The sequence below is a fragment of the Oreochromis niloticus genome, linkage group LG5 (genome assembly GCF_001858045.2).
Source record: "Oreochromis niloticus isolate F11D_XX linkage group LG5, O_niloticus_UMD_NMBU, whole genome shotgun sequence".
NCBI lineage: Eukaryota > Metazoa > Chordata > Actinopteri > Cichliformes > Cichlidae > Oreochromis > Oreochromis niloticus.
The window spans coordinates 30,516,725-30,535,188 of record NC_031970.2 but is presented as its reverse complement, the minus strand read 5'-3'; the positions used below and the strand labels follow the sequence as shown (position 1 = coordinate 30,535,188).

Genomic DNA, 18,464 nt, shown 5'->3' with positions numbered 1-18,464 from the left:
TTGTTGCTAACAGCTATACAAGTACATGGAACTTGTGCTGCTACTGATGCTCAGCAGCTCTGCAGAGGCCAGCGTCTCTCTGCGATTACATGCTAGAGTGCAGTGGGAAATCCAAGCTGCATCCTCAAGCCGAACAGCTGTTCCAATCAAGTGGATGTAATTCTTCCCCTCAGCCACAGGTTAAGTGCCTTCCCCGGGACTCTGGCTACATCTCTAAATGGTACGAGATGATTCCTTTGCAGCCAAGTCAGTCTCTGGTGTCCTTCAGGGTACAATCAAGCTTACATTCCCATCTGCCCCTCCATTTCCCTCTATCAGCATCACTTGAGGAACACCAGAGCTTACTATTAATAATGAATGTATAGCACCGTCATTAGTGTGAATAAATAATTGATCACAATACATGTGGAACATAGTTCATCTTGTAGATACAACAATAATATTAATTTTACTACCACTTCAGGTCTTATGTATAGACTACTTACACTATGAAAAGGGCATCATTTGTGCATGTTTCATGGTGAAGACTACCCAAAGAAAAAACCTCTTCATGTACAATTCAGTCATGTCTCTGAATTTTAACAGGGCTTAAAGGTGAGTGCTTGTGGCTATAACTGACTGGTGGTCATTTATATATATTTTAATATTTGATTTCTGTTTTATATTTGCAGAGCCTCAACAATATCTCAACAATATTTTAGGGGGCTTGCCATTAAGATAATAATCTGCAAAGTAGTTGAATATACAGCCAAACTAATGATTGTCACATCAGCCTCTTATTACTTTATATCTAGTGCAAATAAGTAGGTGTCAGCAGCAGGTGGTTCGGGCCTATCCAGCAGGTGCTCCATCACAGGAGCATCAGGGAGGTTGGAGGCTGGGTCAGTATCTCAGTTGGAGATGTTCACTGAGCTACAAAATTTTCCTGGCAAAATGTTGTATTACAACAAGGCAATGAACATTAGCTTTGTGAGTGGATCAGTGTATACAGCAAAGCACTGTAAACTGTAGGCACATCTAAAGGCACATAAGTGCGTCTTTAGATGCAAGTCACCCAAGATATGTTCACCTCTTGGTGACTATTCCTCTTCAAATCAGAGATGACTTTGTAAACAGAGAGGCTCTTCCTCTGTGGCCTGACAGTGCCTGCTGCCTGGCCTGATCCAGCTCCATTAAAAAGGCCAACAGGCTATTAACCCCTGCGTCAATACCGCACAGGTTCAGCCTCGCCTACAAACCCATTTCAGCAGCGGCCATAAACACTGGCCTTATTATAGTATCTCCGGGCCAAAGCAGGCTGCCCCGCATGACCTCCATAACAAAAGAGTCTTAAAGTCAGCATTAACTTGGGTGGGCCAAGGGCACAAACACACATGAACTGGTGATGTGAGGAAATGTAAACTAATGAACTGTTGCTACATGTTACATTGGAAAGTTTCTTTCCTCAAGGGAGGGCACAAAAAAAAAAAAAAATCTTTCATTTGAGAATAAAAGTAGTTATGGGCTAGTGGGTTTGTGCATCCTAATGGATGATAAAGTGCGGCGACTGAATCACACTGTGCCACATCAGTTCATTCAAATCACATTTTTATGTCCCTCCTGGGAGGGAGTTTTATTCATAAGCTCAAAGCTTAATCAACATTATGCAAGGAGGCGTTGAAAAGGATAAAATTGATTAACTGACTTTTACTATTGCATTTGTCTCACAGCATGAATACAGTCGGATTATGAATGGGACTTTGAATTCATTTGGCTGCAAAGTAACGTCAAAGTTAGAAATTTCACATCCCTCTTATTCATGTGGCTATAGGGGTCTTACCTTAATAAAGAATTTCATAGGCTTCAAATTCTTGTAAGTAATGGGGGCTAGGGGACCTTTTATCAGCCTCTAACCATCATTAAAACTGAGCCCCTCTACAAGCGTAAACAAGCACAGACTTTTTAGACAGGAGGCTTATCATAAAAGTGCAAGAGGAACACCCTGCTGAGAGGCACTATGAGATCAGTCAAATCCCATCTTGGAATCTGACAAAACTACCCACAGCTACATAACAGTGAAGCATTCACAAGCATGCGTGCGCACGCGCACACGTGCAAAACTTGTTTTAGATTTATTATGTAATCTCACATTGGGGTGAAAGAAGAAATGACAAGAGTCAATGTAAGAAATTAATAACAGCCCCCTTTAATAAATGTCATGGAAGGAAACAGTGATGTCACTTCTCTGCTCTTCCCTCAGGCAGGCTCAGGGTGTTTACCCAACACCCTCAGGTGCAGTGACTGAGACGTCGCTAGGCAACCGCGCCATCACTGTTGTTGCTCTGCCTCTGGCACTCAAGTGGGAGCTTATGTGGACTTAACTCTGAAAGAGCAGCAGTGTTGAGGAGTGGAAGGGGGATTACAAGGAAAAATATTGGATTGGGCTGAGGCACAAGGGGCAAGGCCTTACCTGAATCACCACCGCCACCAGACAGAGGGACTGTCACGCCACACTGGTTCTGTACTCGTGGCCAAAAGCCTGCTTTTTTTTTCGTGTCTGTGCTTTCTCGCAGCAGCGCCATGCTTTTATATTATTAACAGCAGACTGCATCTCCTTCTGATGCCAAATGTTATGCAAAACATCGAGTGAACGGCAGTCTGAACTGGAGGTCTGTATTGCGGGTGTAAACATATGAACACATGAACTCTAAACTCACCCAAATGTAGCCAGGATTTTAAGTATTAAGAGGAACACAGAGCCTAGCAATGAGAAGAAATGAGCTATTGCCACCTAGTGGCTTCCAGATCAACTTTCATTAGAAAAAAATGAAACTATGGTTCATAACCACTGATGGATCCAAATATTATTGTTCCCGTTTGGTCGGCGCAGATACGAAAGCTGCTCCTAATCAATGTAACATCAGGCTACTGTCCCAGTGGCAGAATGGCCTAATTACTTCCAGCCTATGGTTTATAGTGAATGTAGCAGCTGATGTGGCAGCTGTTGCCAGTGCACTGTGTGTGGGCTGATAATGGAGACGGACTCGAACAAGACAGCTCCACAAAGTAGCGGACAGACTGGTAGCAGACTGTGTGCATGATTTCATTTTTGGGTTAAGAGCTGAGTGTTTTGCTCCTGGGAGTTTTGCTTAATAGATGGTTGTATAGCCCCGTGGGGACACACAGAGTGTGGTACATGTGGCTTTACAGATGTTAGAGGATTAAGTAGAATTATCTGTGAACAGGTAGAGTAAGAAGGAATTAAAGGCATTTAGCTCAGAAATATCACTACCAAACCCAGTGCATAGCCAGTTTCAATAATGCAATGCTGCCCCCTAGTGCCCAACAGAAAAAGTACATAAAAAAATGATGATTTATGACTCTCAGAAATCACTTTAAAGACGTAACCACATCAATTACTGTAAAATCATTATTTATTCAAACTTTTTAATAGAGAAAATGTGATTTTCTTACTGCTGTATGCATAAATTCTCAATTCTATACAAAACCATGTGTAAAACTAGGTGTACCATTTACAAATATACAGGAAGAAACTCCAGTTTTTGAAGTCATTGATACCAAAAACCTAAGGGGCTGTCCAGTAGCACACCAAAAATAAAAGCAGGTAAAGAAGTGATTGGAGAACACTGTCAGTCACCATTAGAAGAGTAAAAATGCGTTTGTGGGCAACTACAAAAATAGAGTTTCAGGTAGATGTATGTTTGGTATAGCAATACAGGTTAAAAGCCTTCAGAAATCTACGTTTTAGAAATCAATACACATAGAACTAATTTTAAAAGTAATATTTGCAGATTCAAAACAAGAAAAAGAAAACAAAGAACACCCCTGGCCTTCACACACTGAAAGCTATACACTAATTTTTAACATGTCCTAAATGCACATTTTGTTTGGAATTTAAGCTACATGAAGCAAATGAGGTGTGACATGAAATTAAATAAATAACTAGACATTAATTTAACCATGAATTTAGTAAATAAATACAGTGGAGGGAAAAAAAATCAAGTAAAGTTGACAGATATTGAGTGAGCTACGGCTTCATTAGTAACACCGGGGCTTGATTGCTTAGGGATGGCTGTATGGCTTATACATAGTTAGGAAGGCAACTCAGTAGGTTACACAGTTTGGAGTTCAAACTAATTCTGCAGAAACCAACACATAAAAATCAATAATCAATAAAAATTTCTTGGTGGGTCTAATAAAACAAATGATTGCTTCCAAGCCTAATATGCATACAAACATTTAGAAAATAAACTGTACTATGTTACAGTGCATAATTGTACAATATTTCATTTACTCATACAAAAAAACCCTTCTTCTTAAAACATATTCTTTTTTTTTTGCACCATCATGACAAAAGATTAAATAAAAAGGGTCTCAGTCAGTGACTGCTCTGAAAGGAAATAGGCATTATATGAGGAGGGAGGTAGAGAGGCCATCCAATATGGCTACTATTGTATTTCAGGTAATCAGGTGTATCTGATAAACCTTATAATGTGCCAGGTCGCCTTTTCTCCTCCTCTTCACATACAAGAGTCTCTTATGCTCCCTCTCTGTGGTGGGAGCTGTTGGTCTCTCCACACACTTCATTGTCCCCTGCCCGCCCCCTCCTCCTCCTCACCTCTCCTCTTTGACATCAAGCCTATTTGAGAAAGCCCTTGTAGAGGAAATGGGAGCGACTGGTAAATCTCTCATTCTCCAAACAGAAGAGCAGGTCCCTGAGATTGACGCGTGTGATGCGCTGCCGTGTGGGTCTGGAGCCTGATGAAGCAGGCCCACCAGACAGAGAGGGACCTGTTCCCGATCCCTGCAAGATAAGGGAGAGGGGCATAAGAAAGGGAGCGTGTGACATCTGTTACTGGTGGCAGCAGAATTTAATGACTGAATGGGTTTGCATGTGTTCACATTTATCCGGATATTTTTTAAGCTTTTCTCAGTTAAATAATAATGTTAACCAATGTAATATAAGCAGATTACACCAAGGAGAGAAGTTTATTGCAAGATTCTGAAATTAACCAGAAAAAATAGACTTTTTTTTTAACTTTTTGACTGAAAAAAAGTGTAAATGTGTACTGTAAGGCACTGACAATATAAGAGAGATCAAAGTAAACAGACACACAAAAAAGTAAAGAAATGATAGGATAAACCACTTTCTCAAGAAAAGCACTGAGATGTTGCCACTTAGTTAAAATTTTAGAACTTTTTCCCTCGATTAGATCAAGCTAGAAGGTTTTAGAGAAAAAACCTGTATGCAGGAAGCAAAAGAGCAACTCCAGCATTAGTACTCACAGTGTGAGAAACAACAGTGGCTGTTCCATTGTCTTAAATGAATTTATCTAGTGACCTGTTTATATGTGATCTATGATTAAAATAGTCAGTTGACATTGTGCATGAGTGTAATGCTCTGGCTGATTTAATGACAGGTCTTATTCTGTTACTTTCTCAGCACTGTTCAGATAACTGGTAGCAGGTTTTTGTCAGGCTAGAGTGGACTCTCAGTGACAGCCTGTCACCAAATTAACTTTGTCTGGCTCTAGCGATCTCCGGGGAGAAAAATGGACAGTTATTGCCAATGTTAGCCATTTCTTTATGAAAAATATATTATGCAGAAAAAAAAAAAAAAAAAAAAAAATCAGGAGAAGCTAATCTTCTTAATGCTCCCACTGGAATTTGAACACAAAGTAATACGCTATCCATCTGGCACCAGCTATGACATATCCAACCTTTCTGCATTACGTCTGTGCCACTGAGTCGTGCGGCCCTCGGTTCTCTTTTTGTTCAAGCACCGTACCAAATACTGCCCTCCACAAGGAAGTAAACCAGTTCTACATAAACTCAAGATGACACAGTCTGTTAATAAGGAGGCTGTCAGATAAACATCCACGACGACTTTCTGACAGGGTTTTATACACACATTAATAACTGACTTATTTTTTCAGTTTAATTTATAACTATTCATCACATTTACAAGTCTGCCCACTGGCCACTTCATTAAGTACACCTGTTCAACTGCTTCCTAACACAACTATTAAAATCAGCCAATCATGTGGCAGTAACTCAGTGCATTTAGGAAAGTGGACATGGTCAAAATGACCTGCTCAGATTCAAACTGAGAATCAGAGCGGGGATGAAATGCGACTGAATTGACTGAACTCTGACAGACAGGCTGCTCTGAGTATTTCAGAAACTGATCTTCTGGAATTTTCCAATACAACCATCTCTGGGGTTTCTACCAGGCAGTCCTCTGGACAAAAATTCTTGCTGCCAGAGAAGAATAGCCACACTGCTTTGAGCTTATAGGAAGGCAACGGTAACTTAAATAAGTACAAGTTACAATCAAGGTATGTAGACGATCATCACAGATGGGCTGCAGAAGAGCACACGGGTGCCACGCCTGTTAGTTAAGAACAGGAAACTGAGGCTACAGTTCACCCAGCCTCACCAAAACTGGACAACAAAAAATTGAAAAAAATATCATTCAAATAGTAGGGTCGGAATTTGGTACAAACAACAGGAAAGCATGTATCCATCCAGCTTTCTAGCAACAATTCAGACTGCTGGTGGTGAAATGGAGTGGGGATATTTTCTTGGAACACTTAAGGCCCCAACTGACCATCACTGAAACACCACGTCCTTCCCTTTACAATCACTGTATACTAGAGTCGTGACTGGCGATGGCTTTCTAATCAATCAATGATCTAATTTCCCAACTCATGCAATAAATTAATGTCATTTTTTAATATCATTATTCTGAGATTGATAATAAATTAAATCTATCAGGCCACAGTTTGATCTTGCACCTCCAGATATAACCAACACATGTGCATAGATGCACGCACACGCGTCTGGACTTCTGCACACTTTGAAATGAATGTAGACACTGGTCTCTTTCCCCCCACACCAGGCATGTTGTCAGGTTGAACGGGAAGATACAGTAGAACTGTACATGTGATTGAACGTGGACTTCTCATCCTGGATGTGCTCACAAACCTGCACTAACTATGTGATGCTGTCCTGTCATTATGGCCCAAAATCTTTGAGAAATGTTTTCAGCACCTTGCTAAATCTGTGCAAATGAAAAAGACAAAAGAGAGTGCAACCCAGTACAAGCAATGTGTACCTCAAAAAAAAAAAGTGTCCTGTGAGTAAATCTAACAGAACAAGAAAATTAAAGTATAGGTAGGATTTAGGATTTCTTGTTTTATGTCACCTCGGCTGAAGCAGAAGAGGACGGTGAGTCCTTCCTCTTCTTCCTGGGGCCAATGGCTGCCAGAGCTGTCAGGTTGGCCTCCCTTTGTCTCATTTGAGCCAACTCCTGCTGTTGCATCTATACAACACAAAACACACACGTAAATTCATCATACACTACATAAATATAGAGAAACAGACTTTGTGGACAGTCGTCTTTTTATTGTACCTCTTTTGCCTTCTGCTTGAGACGCAGCTGTTCTGGATCCTCTTGCCGAGCTCGAGACTGCAGAAACACAAGAAAGATGCAACAAATTAAACAAAAAGAAACTAAAAACACATTGCAGGCAAAAGAAACCTAAGACCAGGTGGTGCAAGCACCGAGATCCATTCAACATCAATGTAAGCCTGTAGACAAAATATACTGATGTCTGTCAGCGATGCTGTACCTTAGCTGCCTTCAGGAGGATCTCTCTCTCCTGCTCCTCTTTTCGTTGTTTCTCTAACTGGTCCAACTGCTCGAAGAATTTCAGCTGAGTACGAACATCGCTGCTCTGCTCGTAGTTGTTATCCTCCTGCCAAGTGAAAGAGTTGTTAAGATTTTATATTAAATAGACAGTGTTCCAACTCATTTACTGCAAGACATGCCTATCATTTGCACATTGAAACCAAATGGAAAAAGATTTTGCGGCTACAAACCTTGAAAGTGATGTTTTTCTGCTGGGCTACTTGGGAGACTTTTTCAAGTATGTTCTGAAGTCGCTGTTGAGCAGCGTGCGAGACGTAGTTCACCACCTCAGGACTGAGCTCGGTTACACCATACCTCCTACCTGGAGCAGAAAAACCACAACAGTGTTATGAGGCTGATAAAACAACAAACGTCGCATTGAGGTTTTGCAGGCATCTGAGTGCTAAACCACATGACTTTTTCTTGTCTGCCATTTTGGACGTTGATGGTTACAGTGTAGGATAAAGTGAATAAGGCCGCAGTCGCACAGACAGTGGTGGGCAACCATCTGGTAGCCATCCATTGTGAGGGAAAAAGACTGGATGAAAGTTGTTGCTCGAGGTTGATTGTACCTGGGAAATCTAGTGCTAAAGCCCCAGTCACACAGCCCTAAAGACCATTCAATGACTCCTGACAATGATTCGCTCAATAGAAAGTGCTTTGAGTGTTCTGGTAGAATAGAACAGCTCTATATAAGAACCAGTCCATTCACCATTTGCCTCACAAGATGGCAAAAACCTTGCAATTACTTTGGTCACTAGCAGACTTCCACACAACACTTTCCAGCTACTTTCCGAGCTACAGTATAACTCTGGAAAGTAACTGGAAATGGAGAGCATTAATGCAAAACTGTCACCTCTTGAAACATGTTGGCTCCAACAAAAAGGCACAACCTTTTGCTTTGAAGGAGAACATTGTCAGAACATTGTCTAGTCTGTTTGACTAGTACTTAGCAAGTATTTTCAGACAAGTCTGCAAACATCAGGTGTTTTTGGCGTTCTAGTAGCTTATCATAAGAAAGATTTTAGTGCAGCACCCTGTTTGTGACCATTCTCAACCTTCCAGGAAATACTTGCAAACCACTCAGGGAACACACATTTTTCGTTTGCAAATGGCACTTGTATTACATCCAATGTGGTGGACAACTCAAACAATGTCAGCATCACTTGAGAAACCCGTAGTGTCTCACCGATCTCCAGCATTTTCCTCTGCAGTATGGCATAGGAGAGAAACGCTTCGTCCTTACAGGAATGTGTCACCGCTCCCACTGTAATGGAATTGGTGGCGAGGATATTGGCGCTCTCTTCTGACAGGTTCACTCCAGCCATGGAGGCTACGTCATTGATGTCATCATCATCTCTGTCAATAAACATCAAGTAAAAAAATTCATCATGAAATTCATTCATGAAATATGGCGCACAATACTAAGACTTCAAAACTATCGATCCAATTTTTAACCCTAGAGCCAGCTAGAGTTTTTGAAGCAATAAAAAGATGCATTGACATTTACTTAAGCCTTTAATTATTACTTAACTACAGTTGCTGGTTTTCATCTTTCAAGTAAACCTTTTGTTGATAAAAAACAAAACTAGAAGGACTCATTTAAATCTCACTTACTTGAAAGTACCACCCGCCTCTTTGAGCTTGTTTTTTTGAGCAGGGGTCAAGGCTGCAACAAGGACTTGTTTAGAACCAAGCGGCCCCTCCGGCCTCAGGGGAACTAGCAGGGACAAAACAGATTAACTACATTGACTCGCAAAAAAACAAATACTGTGACTCACCCAATAAAAGGTGCACATACACAAACACACACATTCAGAAGTGTTGTTAGACTGACATCCTCACCTGGTTGTAGCTCCTTAAGCTGGACCTGCTGCTGTCCCAGCACGATGTGACTAGGGGCCTGATTCCTGAGAGTCATCACGGGGGTTGTCGGTAAGGTTACCTGAGGTCTCAGAATTGCTCTTTGCTGCTGAGGCTGGAGAACCTGAAAAGGTAAAGTTTAAAATTGAGAATTTAACAGTATTATATTGTACGTTGCATTGTTATTAAGTAAATATTGAAACTCCTTCAGAACTTCTTGCCATCTCATTTTTCCTTCACACATCTGTTAGATAAAGCCTAATGTAGCAGAGGTGGCTGACTGGACTTCTTTAAGACAATTCTTGAAGACGTTTAACCTCTCACCTAAGAAGTTTCTTTAGTTTCATGAGAGGTAAAATGTCTTCAAGAAATGTCTTAAAGAAGTCCAGTCGCTTTTCTTTCCAAGCTCCTTAGATTACCAAGACCTGGATGACTGAGAACCTTCACAGACATATTGGACATTTTGTAGTGTAGAATTTCTGAAACAGTTCTAGATGAGACTTCTACATTACTCTGCTGGTAGTCTGAGTAAACTATGCAGAGTTCTCTCAGATTTAATTGGTGGCTTCTCCCAACTTTCTGCCCAGTTCATTCATATTCAGTCAGATCCAGGACACATCCAGGTCCAGGGTTCGTACCACGAATGGACCCAGAACTGTAGAAAACCAACTCATACACCATAAAAAACAGAGTTGCACTACAAAGTCAATAACCAAATAGCCACTAAATATGATGTGTGCAAGTCAGCAGTGATCAGATGCTTGGAGACTTATTTAGCCTTTATTTTTGCCTTTATCTTCACCATGCTTGGCAATGCTTTTGCCAAGCAGTCCTTTATTCCTTAAACAACTCTTTTCTTCTGGTGAACACAATGATTCTAAACAGCTAAATGACGTCCTCTCTCCATTTAAATAGGTGGAATGCCAGATTATAAGATTGTCTGCTAATTAGCACCTCACCTAATAAGTATCAATATTACTTCAAATACTTTTTAGAGCAGAATAAGCAAGCAATCAAGAAGTCATCATTTCTGTGTGTAGAGGTTTCAGTTTCAATGCTCTACAGAAAGAACACAGCATTTATTCAGTGAGGTGTAATGTCAATAAAACATCTTGTAACATCTCTAACTGGAACAAGAGCTACCTGAGTCAACATCTAAATGAATTTTACTTACCAGTGAGGGCATTTGTCCTGGTTTGTTAATGCCTGGCTGGAGCAGGGGCCTACTAACTGGTGTAGGAAGGCGAGGGGCTGGGCTATCGAGGACCACTGTAGTAGGGGTGGTAGAGGTGGAGGAGACTGAACCTGAGGCTGGCTGGGCGAGCTGACTCTGCTGGATGAAAGCTGCTGAGTCTGGGGTGAGCTGCCTCAAAGCTGGGAGGCTTCTCTAAAAAAATGAAGACAGTTGGACAAATATTAGCCTTACAATACCCTTATGTACAAACTTAAAGGAAATGCACACACAAAGCCTCGCATTTTAATGGTCACTGTAAAAAGATGCAATAATTATACTTACCGTGAGGAAAGGCACAAGATAAGGTTGGGGTGAGGAGTTGAGCTCTTTGTACAATCTGCTGGTGAACTCTTCAGCTTCCAGTTTGCCCTCCTAATAAAACACAAAATAACAAAATGAGAGCTGAATGTGGGTGACTGTACCATCTGTGCGTCCAATCTAAAACACAATCCAGGAGTTTTTACACAAAAATACATTCAGAATCACTTCCAAAAGGTCTCTCTTTTTCCTTTTTGAGTTGTATACATAAGTGGTAAGGAATGCACCCACATCAAACCCATCCTATCCCCTCCTGCCTGCCTGCTTCTCTCTGAAAATGAATTTCATACTAGTGGGTGTTTCTCTCTATTTAAAAAGCTTATTATGCATTTTGAAATGATATCAGTGTGGAGAGAGCCAAAGGTTTACTCACTAGCAGATCCTTGACCAGCTCCCTAACAGTGGCTGCAGTTTCTGTGGATTGCTTTCCACTGGATGCCAGCTTGATCAGTGTTGAGAGGAAGTTCTTACATTTCTTCACATTCTCAATTGTCTCCTGCCAAAAAGGAAACACAGAAAAACCCAATTTAAAAAAAAATAACCATGCTGTTATACATCAGAGTAATTATCCAAAAGTTGAATCTGTTCATCTGGACGTAGCGTTTTGTGGGAGAAACGTTTCGTCACTCATCCAAGTGACTTCTTCAGTCTCAGCTGACTGCAGGTTTCCCCAAACCAATGCATCAAGACATCAGAGTAATTAAAAAAAAAAAAATTACACTACAATAATGTGCAAGTTGTCTTTTCTTTAGTGCTCATTTCTTTACATTTTGCCACAAAAATGTGTGCTGTGATTTATTAAAATGTGGAAATTCAATATTTGGAATGCCCACCTTTTATTCTTCAACACAGCCTGAACTCTAAGGTAAGCTTTCTTGTCAATTCTTAAGTAGTCTTCAGGAATAGTTCTCCAGCTTCTTGAAGGACATTCAAAGCTCTTCTTTGAATGTTGTCTTTTTGTTCTGTTCTGTAGAGATGATCCCACACTGCTTTAATAATGTAAAGCTCCAAGCTCTGCAGAGGCCATGACTGATGGTTTAAAGTGTTCCTCTATCCAGGTATGCTCTGGGATTATTATCACACCGAGTATATATTGATGACAAATTAAACCTAAAATTTCGATTCATGACTCCATAAAACCTCAGTTTTGTTCTTATGTAATTTGACATACAGTAAATTGCCAAAAGTCTTCACATGCATATGAACCAGAATGACATTGAAATTCCTAATCTATAGAGTTTAATATGCAGCTATAGCAGCTTTAACTCTTGAGAGAAGACTTTCCACAAAGTTTAGGAGAATTATGGGAATTTTTGAGTTTTTTCCAAAAGTGGATTTGTGAGGTTATTAATGTTGGACAAGAAGTCCTGGCTCACAGTCTCTGTTCTAATTCATCCCAAAGGTGTTCTGTTAGGTTGAGGTCAGGACTCTGCGGAGGCCAGTCAAGTTTTTCCACACCAAACTCACTCATCTATGTCTTTATGGACCTTGCTTTGTACACTGATGCGCAGTCATTTTGGAACTGTTCCCACATGACTTAGGGCTGCCACTTCTTCTTTTGTCCTCCACTTGTCCAGTTTTCTATAAGTTTTTTTAGGACACACTGCACAGTACGTCTGGTTTTTACATTCAGGTAAGCTGTAAGCTACCGTTCTGGGAATCACCTTGTTGCTGTTAAAGTACCATTTCATCCCTGTTGAACTTTTCCTATCTTTGACATTTTTGTAGAGTCAACTAAAAAACTGGGAAGAAATTGTGTGTTTCTGTGGCATGCTGCTAGTAAAAAAAATGCCCAAATATACAATTTAAAATCGGTTCTTTGTCAGGTTGTCTGTTATGTATAGAGAAAACACTGGTTAATCCCTTGAGTTAGGTGCTTTTTTAAAATCCTTGAATGATTTATAAATCAGAGTTAAGTGGCTTAAAAAAAGAAGAAGAAAACATATTCCTCTTAACATGATTAAGTCCAAGGACTGGCATGAGTGAAAAGCAGACAATGTCCAAAGAGAAACTTTGAAAGACCCTCAAGAACTATCGCTGAAGACCACTTGAAAAATGACAAGAAAATCAGGCTCCTTGTAAGCAAAAGATAAAGAAATGAGGGATGGCTCAAGACTTTTGCAATAAGTATGTGTCTAATAGAGTAAATGCATCACATGAAGTATTATAAACTCTACAATACACAGCAAAGCACAGTCATCCAACTCCATTTGATCTATTGCGATTGACACAACTCACTTTACTGAATGCTATTGAGGTAACTGTGGTCCCAGCTGTTTGGCTCACTGTCCTAGAGGTCATTCCAGGCACTGCTGCCCCAACTGAGCTCTGAAAAAAGGATATATAAATAAACATAAAGTTATGTTATTTGGATTGTTGAACTGTTTCAAAGACAGCTATTTGCATCATTAGAGAACAGTATGAGATTTAAAGCCATTTCACAGTTGCTCAAGTACATCAATCAATCTTCAAGTTTATATAAGGAAACAGGTGCACTTCTCTTGCAGCGTCTCAGCTGGGCGCTCTTCCTTAAAAAATCATTTCAGTTGGCTGCTTCACTAAGATATTAGTGAAAGTCTGGACACCAATAACCATCATTTTTTTGTCGTTCATAACTAGTTTATAATTTGCAGAGATATTTCTGCGTGTGTTAACACATAACTTGCCCAGGTCGAACAAGGTCCACAAGAGCCAGATTTCCCAATGCCATGCATGACTAACTCAGTGTGAAAACTACCTGCTCTTGTGAGCAACATCACTGTACATCGTCCCACATAGATGGAAGCAAAATGACAAACCTGAAGGTAAAATGACATTAATCCTAGTACAGAATTCATTTCTCTTCAACTTAATAAAATGAGTAATAAGCAAATGTCACATTTATAGATTCGTGTTTGTCAGTGAAACAGCAGTAATCATTAAAATAAGAAAAAAAGACTTCATTTTTACTCAAATGCACTTAAGAGAAATGACTTGATATTTTCCCCTCTCTTTTCTCTATTAAAGCTCAATGTGGTCACTGAAAAATAGTCCTGCAGTAGCATTTGTATAACAGTCCATAAAAGTAAACATTAAGCCAAACTACTAGAATTGCGCTTTCTAACTAATTTTACACCCAATATAATATTGACTTAACAGCAGTCATTCTGGCATAAAGTAGCAATTAAATAAACTAAATCTTGTATATAAACATCTAAAAGTAAAATCCATAACATTTAAATTGTTTGCATTTTGTAAAAACACAATAACTTCTAATTAAAAAGCAAATGAGGGATTTAAAAGCATTCCCTATTCACAACAAACAGAGGTTTCTCAAAACAATGTAACTCAAGTAGGTTTCCATTGTATGGCCTATGTGCCTGGAAATGTCATGCTCTGAATATTATTTTGCATCTCTAGCTCACACGTTACTACAAAGAAAATACTGTAAAGGCAGTCACATCAGAAATCAAATATGTTTCGCTGCCAACCGACCTGAAGGATAGGTGGTCTGTGAAGAGTAGTGGTTGCAGTCAGTGATGCAGGAGCTGGACAGCCTGGTCGGATGATGGTGCTGGGAGTCACTTGTCTGCTGATGACAGTGTTTCCAGGAGCCTAAGAAGTGGCAAAAAGCAAAAGTTGACAAGCAACATCCAAGTCTATAAAAACTTAAAATGCATGAATCTTGCAGCTTTACAAGGCTTAAGACCAATAATAAAATCCACGACATACAATGCTGCTCCCCATGCACTGCAAGTTATACAATCTAATATTCTGCTCAACAGGTGTTTTCATCAACTGTGTGCAGGTTGAACGTGGCCCGAGCCACTAATATGAAGTGGTAGATAATTGTTGTGAAAATGATCTCCTTACCTGGCCTGGAGGCACATTCGTTGGTGTAGTGGCCCGAGGTGCCAGGTCTCCCTGCGCCTGGGCTTGCATCTGGGCCAGAGTCTGCTGAGGAATCATCAGCAGCTGTCCACTGTCACTCCGTATAAGCACCATTCCTGACACCCGTCAAAAAAAAAAAGAAAATAACATACTATAAACATCAACATCATAACAGTAACCAGCAAATAACAAATGAGCAAATTAGTGTGACTTAAAGACTTCAGTGTGCTTCTCGTAGTAAATCTGAGGGCACGCACGTACTATATATACTGTACTGGGATAACAACAGTCAGTTATTTTTGCAATAATTCAGAAAGACAAAAAAAGGAACTAAACTAGTGACTCAGTTAAGTGTGAAATAAATGCCTTATCAACTAACTCCACTCACCCGGTGGAAGCTGGATGTTATGGATACTGGGTTGTCCCGGTGTAGCCTGGGGTAGCCTTGGGGCCAGCATCTGAGGTGTCAGAGCTCGGATTCCGCCAGTAGCGGCAGCTGCCGTCGCAGAAGTCCGGGGAACGGTGACGGCGCCGGGAGTGACAGTGGGCTGCGGTGCCGACTCTGTTATTGTTGTGGGTGGCTCTGCCTTGATGATGTGCGTCCCCGCGCTGATGGCCACAGAACTGGAAGGCTGGCCGTTGTTTACAAGCGGAGTTTGCATGCCGATACCTGTCTGACTCGATGCACTGGTCGCCACAGAAGGGCTCGCGCTATTGTTCCCATTCAAAACTGCACCCGACCCAGCGGTTTGCATAGGTGTCCTGACGAGTGTCACAGTGGGTCCCGTTGCTTGGCTCACAGGCTGAGCTGAAGCCACAACGCTCTGAGAGTTCATGAGCGGGGTCTGAATTACACTGTTTGAAGAGGGGGGCATTGTGACACTGGCCAGCCCTTTTGACAACACTGGTCCACTGTTGACAGCTGTGACAGATATCGCAGCGCTGCTGCTGCTACCAGTGCCACTTGTCACTATCGTCCCCCTGAGAGTGGCAGCGTTTCCTGAATTGTGAGAGTTCATAGTTTGGCTCCCATTGAAAGTCTGCACCAAGTATGAGCCCACTTTCCCCTGATGATTAGGGAGAAAAGTTACGCCGCTACTAACGACAAGTGTTTTGCCAGGGTCGTGTCCCGTGTTGGAGTCCGTGCTGGCCGTCGATGCGTCCATAGCTGAACCATGGGGAGCTCGTTATGTAGAGACCCCCCGCACTTCAACTTGTTTAACAAGGAGCACAAACAATCTTGAATGCGATGGGGCAAGACTATGTCACAGTTGCTGCTTTTCTCTGTCAGCTCCGGCGATCGCTTTCCGTTTACAGTAGGAGAGACAATGAGAAAAACAACATTAGTAGTTTACAGCGTACCTGTTTTAGCAATCGTCTTGACCAAGTCCCAGCTGGGCATTAGCTCGAGCTACCCCCTTGTCCCGGAACTATAGCCATGTAATTACCGGCAGCCTCGTCCCTAACCCAGTGGTTGTTGTGACACAAGAACGACAGTTGTGACTCTACAGACCGTGCAGGATGACAAACTACCGCTTTATTCACCCCTGTGAGTAACAAGAGCTCTTCCAGCGGGCCAGAGCCAACCGCCATCTTCACACTCTTGCGAGCTTGTGAAAAGTGAGGTACTTACCAACTGACGTGCGCTTGCGCACAACAACTAAAAGTCTCCGAGCAGGGACTTCTGAGAGTTGTGATTGGCTGCTCCACGTGTAAAAGGCGGTACCAATGGCTTCAGCTGTCATTCCAGGGGATGCTCGAGACGGAACAACATCGTATCGGAGATAATCTGTTTTCGTCAAATGTTACACCGTCAGCGACGTGTTTACACTAACACGATAACTATTCGGCTGAAGAATTTCAATATGTGTCGTTTGGTAGAAGAATAATTGGGTTTGCGACAAGCTAACAAACCGAATTTAACAGGTTATTCGCGCTCGGTGCACTGTGCAAGATGGCTGCAGTGTTATAGCCGAGTAAAGTTGCTGTTGTGATGAGGCGTTTGAGGGCGCCCCACCCTGCTTTAGAGAGGAAATGTACAGTGCAGTCAGCCAGTCATGGGATTTAGAGCTTTTTTTTTTGTTTTTTTTTAAGCGTACCGACTGCTATGAATGCCAGCGAAAGAGCAAAGTTTGTTTTGCTTTCATTTTTGTGTTGAAATAAAGATCCAGACGTGCAGGTGTTTATTTTATTCCTTTCAAAAAAAATATTCAGCAACTTTGGCAGCAAACTCATAATGGCTCAAGTTTCGTGGGTTTTTGTTTGTTTTGTTGTTGTTGTTTTTTTTTTTTAATGATTTAACTTTTTACAAATGTTGCTCCAACATTTAAAAGGGAGAAAGTATGTAAAGTATGTACGCTCTAGAATAATTTCTAAAAAATAATATTTTAATACAGTCTAAATGTTTTATTTTAAATTTTGTTCTGACCTTCAAAAAATATATATATATTTTTTTATTATTTGTAAGCAGCTGGAGTAATGTTATATAGTTTTATTTATATATTTTTCAGTTTGATAAATTACATATCATATACAATTACCATTATTAGGAACACCTTCTTTGTTCTGGATTGGACCCTGTTTTTACCTTCAGAGTTGTCCAAATTCTTTGTGGCACAGATTGAACACGGTGCTGGAAACATTCTTCAGGCTTTGGGCCCATATTGATGTAGCATCACACAGTCGCTGCAGATTTGCAGACTGCACATCCACGATGTGAAGCTCCCATTCCAGCACATCCCAGATGTCATGTATTGGGTTGGCATCTGGTAACTGTGGAGGCCATCTGAGTCCAATGAACCCATTGCTATGTTTAAGAAACTAGTTTGAGATGATTTGAGCTTTAAGCAGTTTCTTATCCTGCTGGAACCATTAGAAGACTGTATCATCAGTATGTGATCATAAGGGAATGGGCATGGTAAATAATGATATTCAGGTAGTCTGTAGGATCAAAAACATACTCAACTGGTACTAAGAGACCCAAAGTGTGACAAAAAATATCCCCCACACCAGTACACCAGCAGAAACTGGCATCCGGTGTGGTCATCTGCTGCTGTAGCCCATCCCCTTCAAGGTTTGAGGTGTGTTGTGCATGCACTCTTCTGCATACTCTAATTGTAATGAGTGGTTATTTAAGTTACTGTTGCCATCCCATTAGCTCAAAGCAGTCTGGCCATTCACCTCTGATCACTAGGCTCACCAAGGCGTTTTTTGTTTTTTCTCAGAGGACTGCCACCAACTGGATATTTTCTCTTTGCAGACCATTCCCTGTAAATCCTGGATATAGCTGTGAGGCAAAATCCCAGATCAGGCCACACTCCAGTACGTTCAAAGCCACTTAAACATCAGTAGGTCATTTTGACCATGTTTACATGCCTAAATTTACTGGGTTGCAGCCATGAGATTAGTTGAACAGATGTACCTATCAAAGTGGCCAGTGAGTAAGCTGGTATATATTAGTATGTATATCAGGGGTGGGGAACTCCA

General features: G+C 41.0%; 1 protein-coding gene across 2 annotated transcripts; it reads right to left on the bottom strand.

Annotated features, from left to right (window-relative positions):
* Positions 1 to 3,395: 3,395 nt before the first annotated feature.
* On the bottom strand, positions 3,396 to 16,753 carry taf4a (TAF4A RNA polymerase II, TATA box binding protein (TBP)-associated factor). Of its 2 annotated transcripts, none has more exons than XM_005450217.4 (16): positions 16,612 to 16,753; positions 15,367 to 16,281; positions 14,961 to 15,094; positions 14,583 to 14,702; positions 13,347 to 13,436; positions 11,482 to 11,604; positions 11,073 to 11,162; positions 10,731 to 10,943; positions 9,539 to 9,680; positions 9,311 to 9,413; positions 8,883 to 9,052; positions 7,885 to 8,015; positions 7,635 to 7,760; positions 7,415 to 7,471; positions 7,208 to 7,324; positions 3,396 to 4,804 (listed from the first exon to the last, which is right to left on the bottom strand). In XM_005450217.4, the coding sequence occupies exons 2-16, from the start codon at positions 16,142 to 16,144 to the stop codon at positions 4,640 to 4,642; spliced, it is 2,559 nt and encodes an 852-aa protein (XP_005450274.1). In that variant the 5' UTR covers positions 16,145 to 16,281; positions 16,612 to 16,753; the 3' UTR covers positions 3,396 to 4,639. The 2 variants fall into 2 exon arrangements, with proteins under 2 accessions (XP_005450274.1, XP_005450273.1); XM_005450216.2 differs by lacking the exon at positions 16,612 to 16,753 and adding an exon at positions 16,427 to 16,605.
* Between the last annotated feature and the right edge of the window lie 1,711 nt (positions 16,754 to 18,464).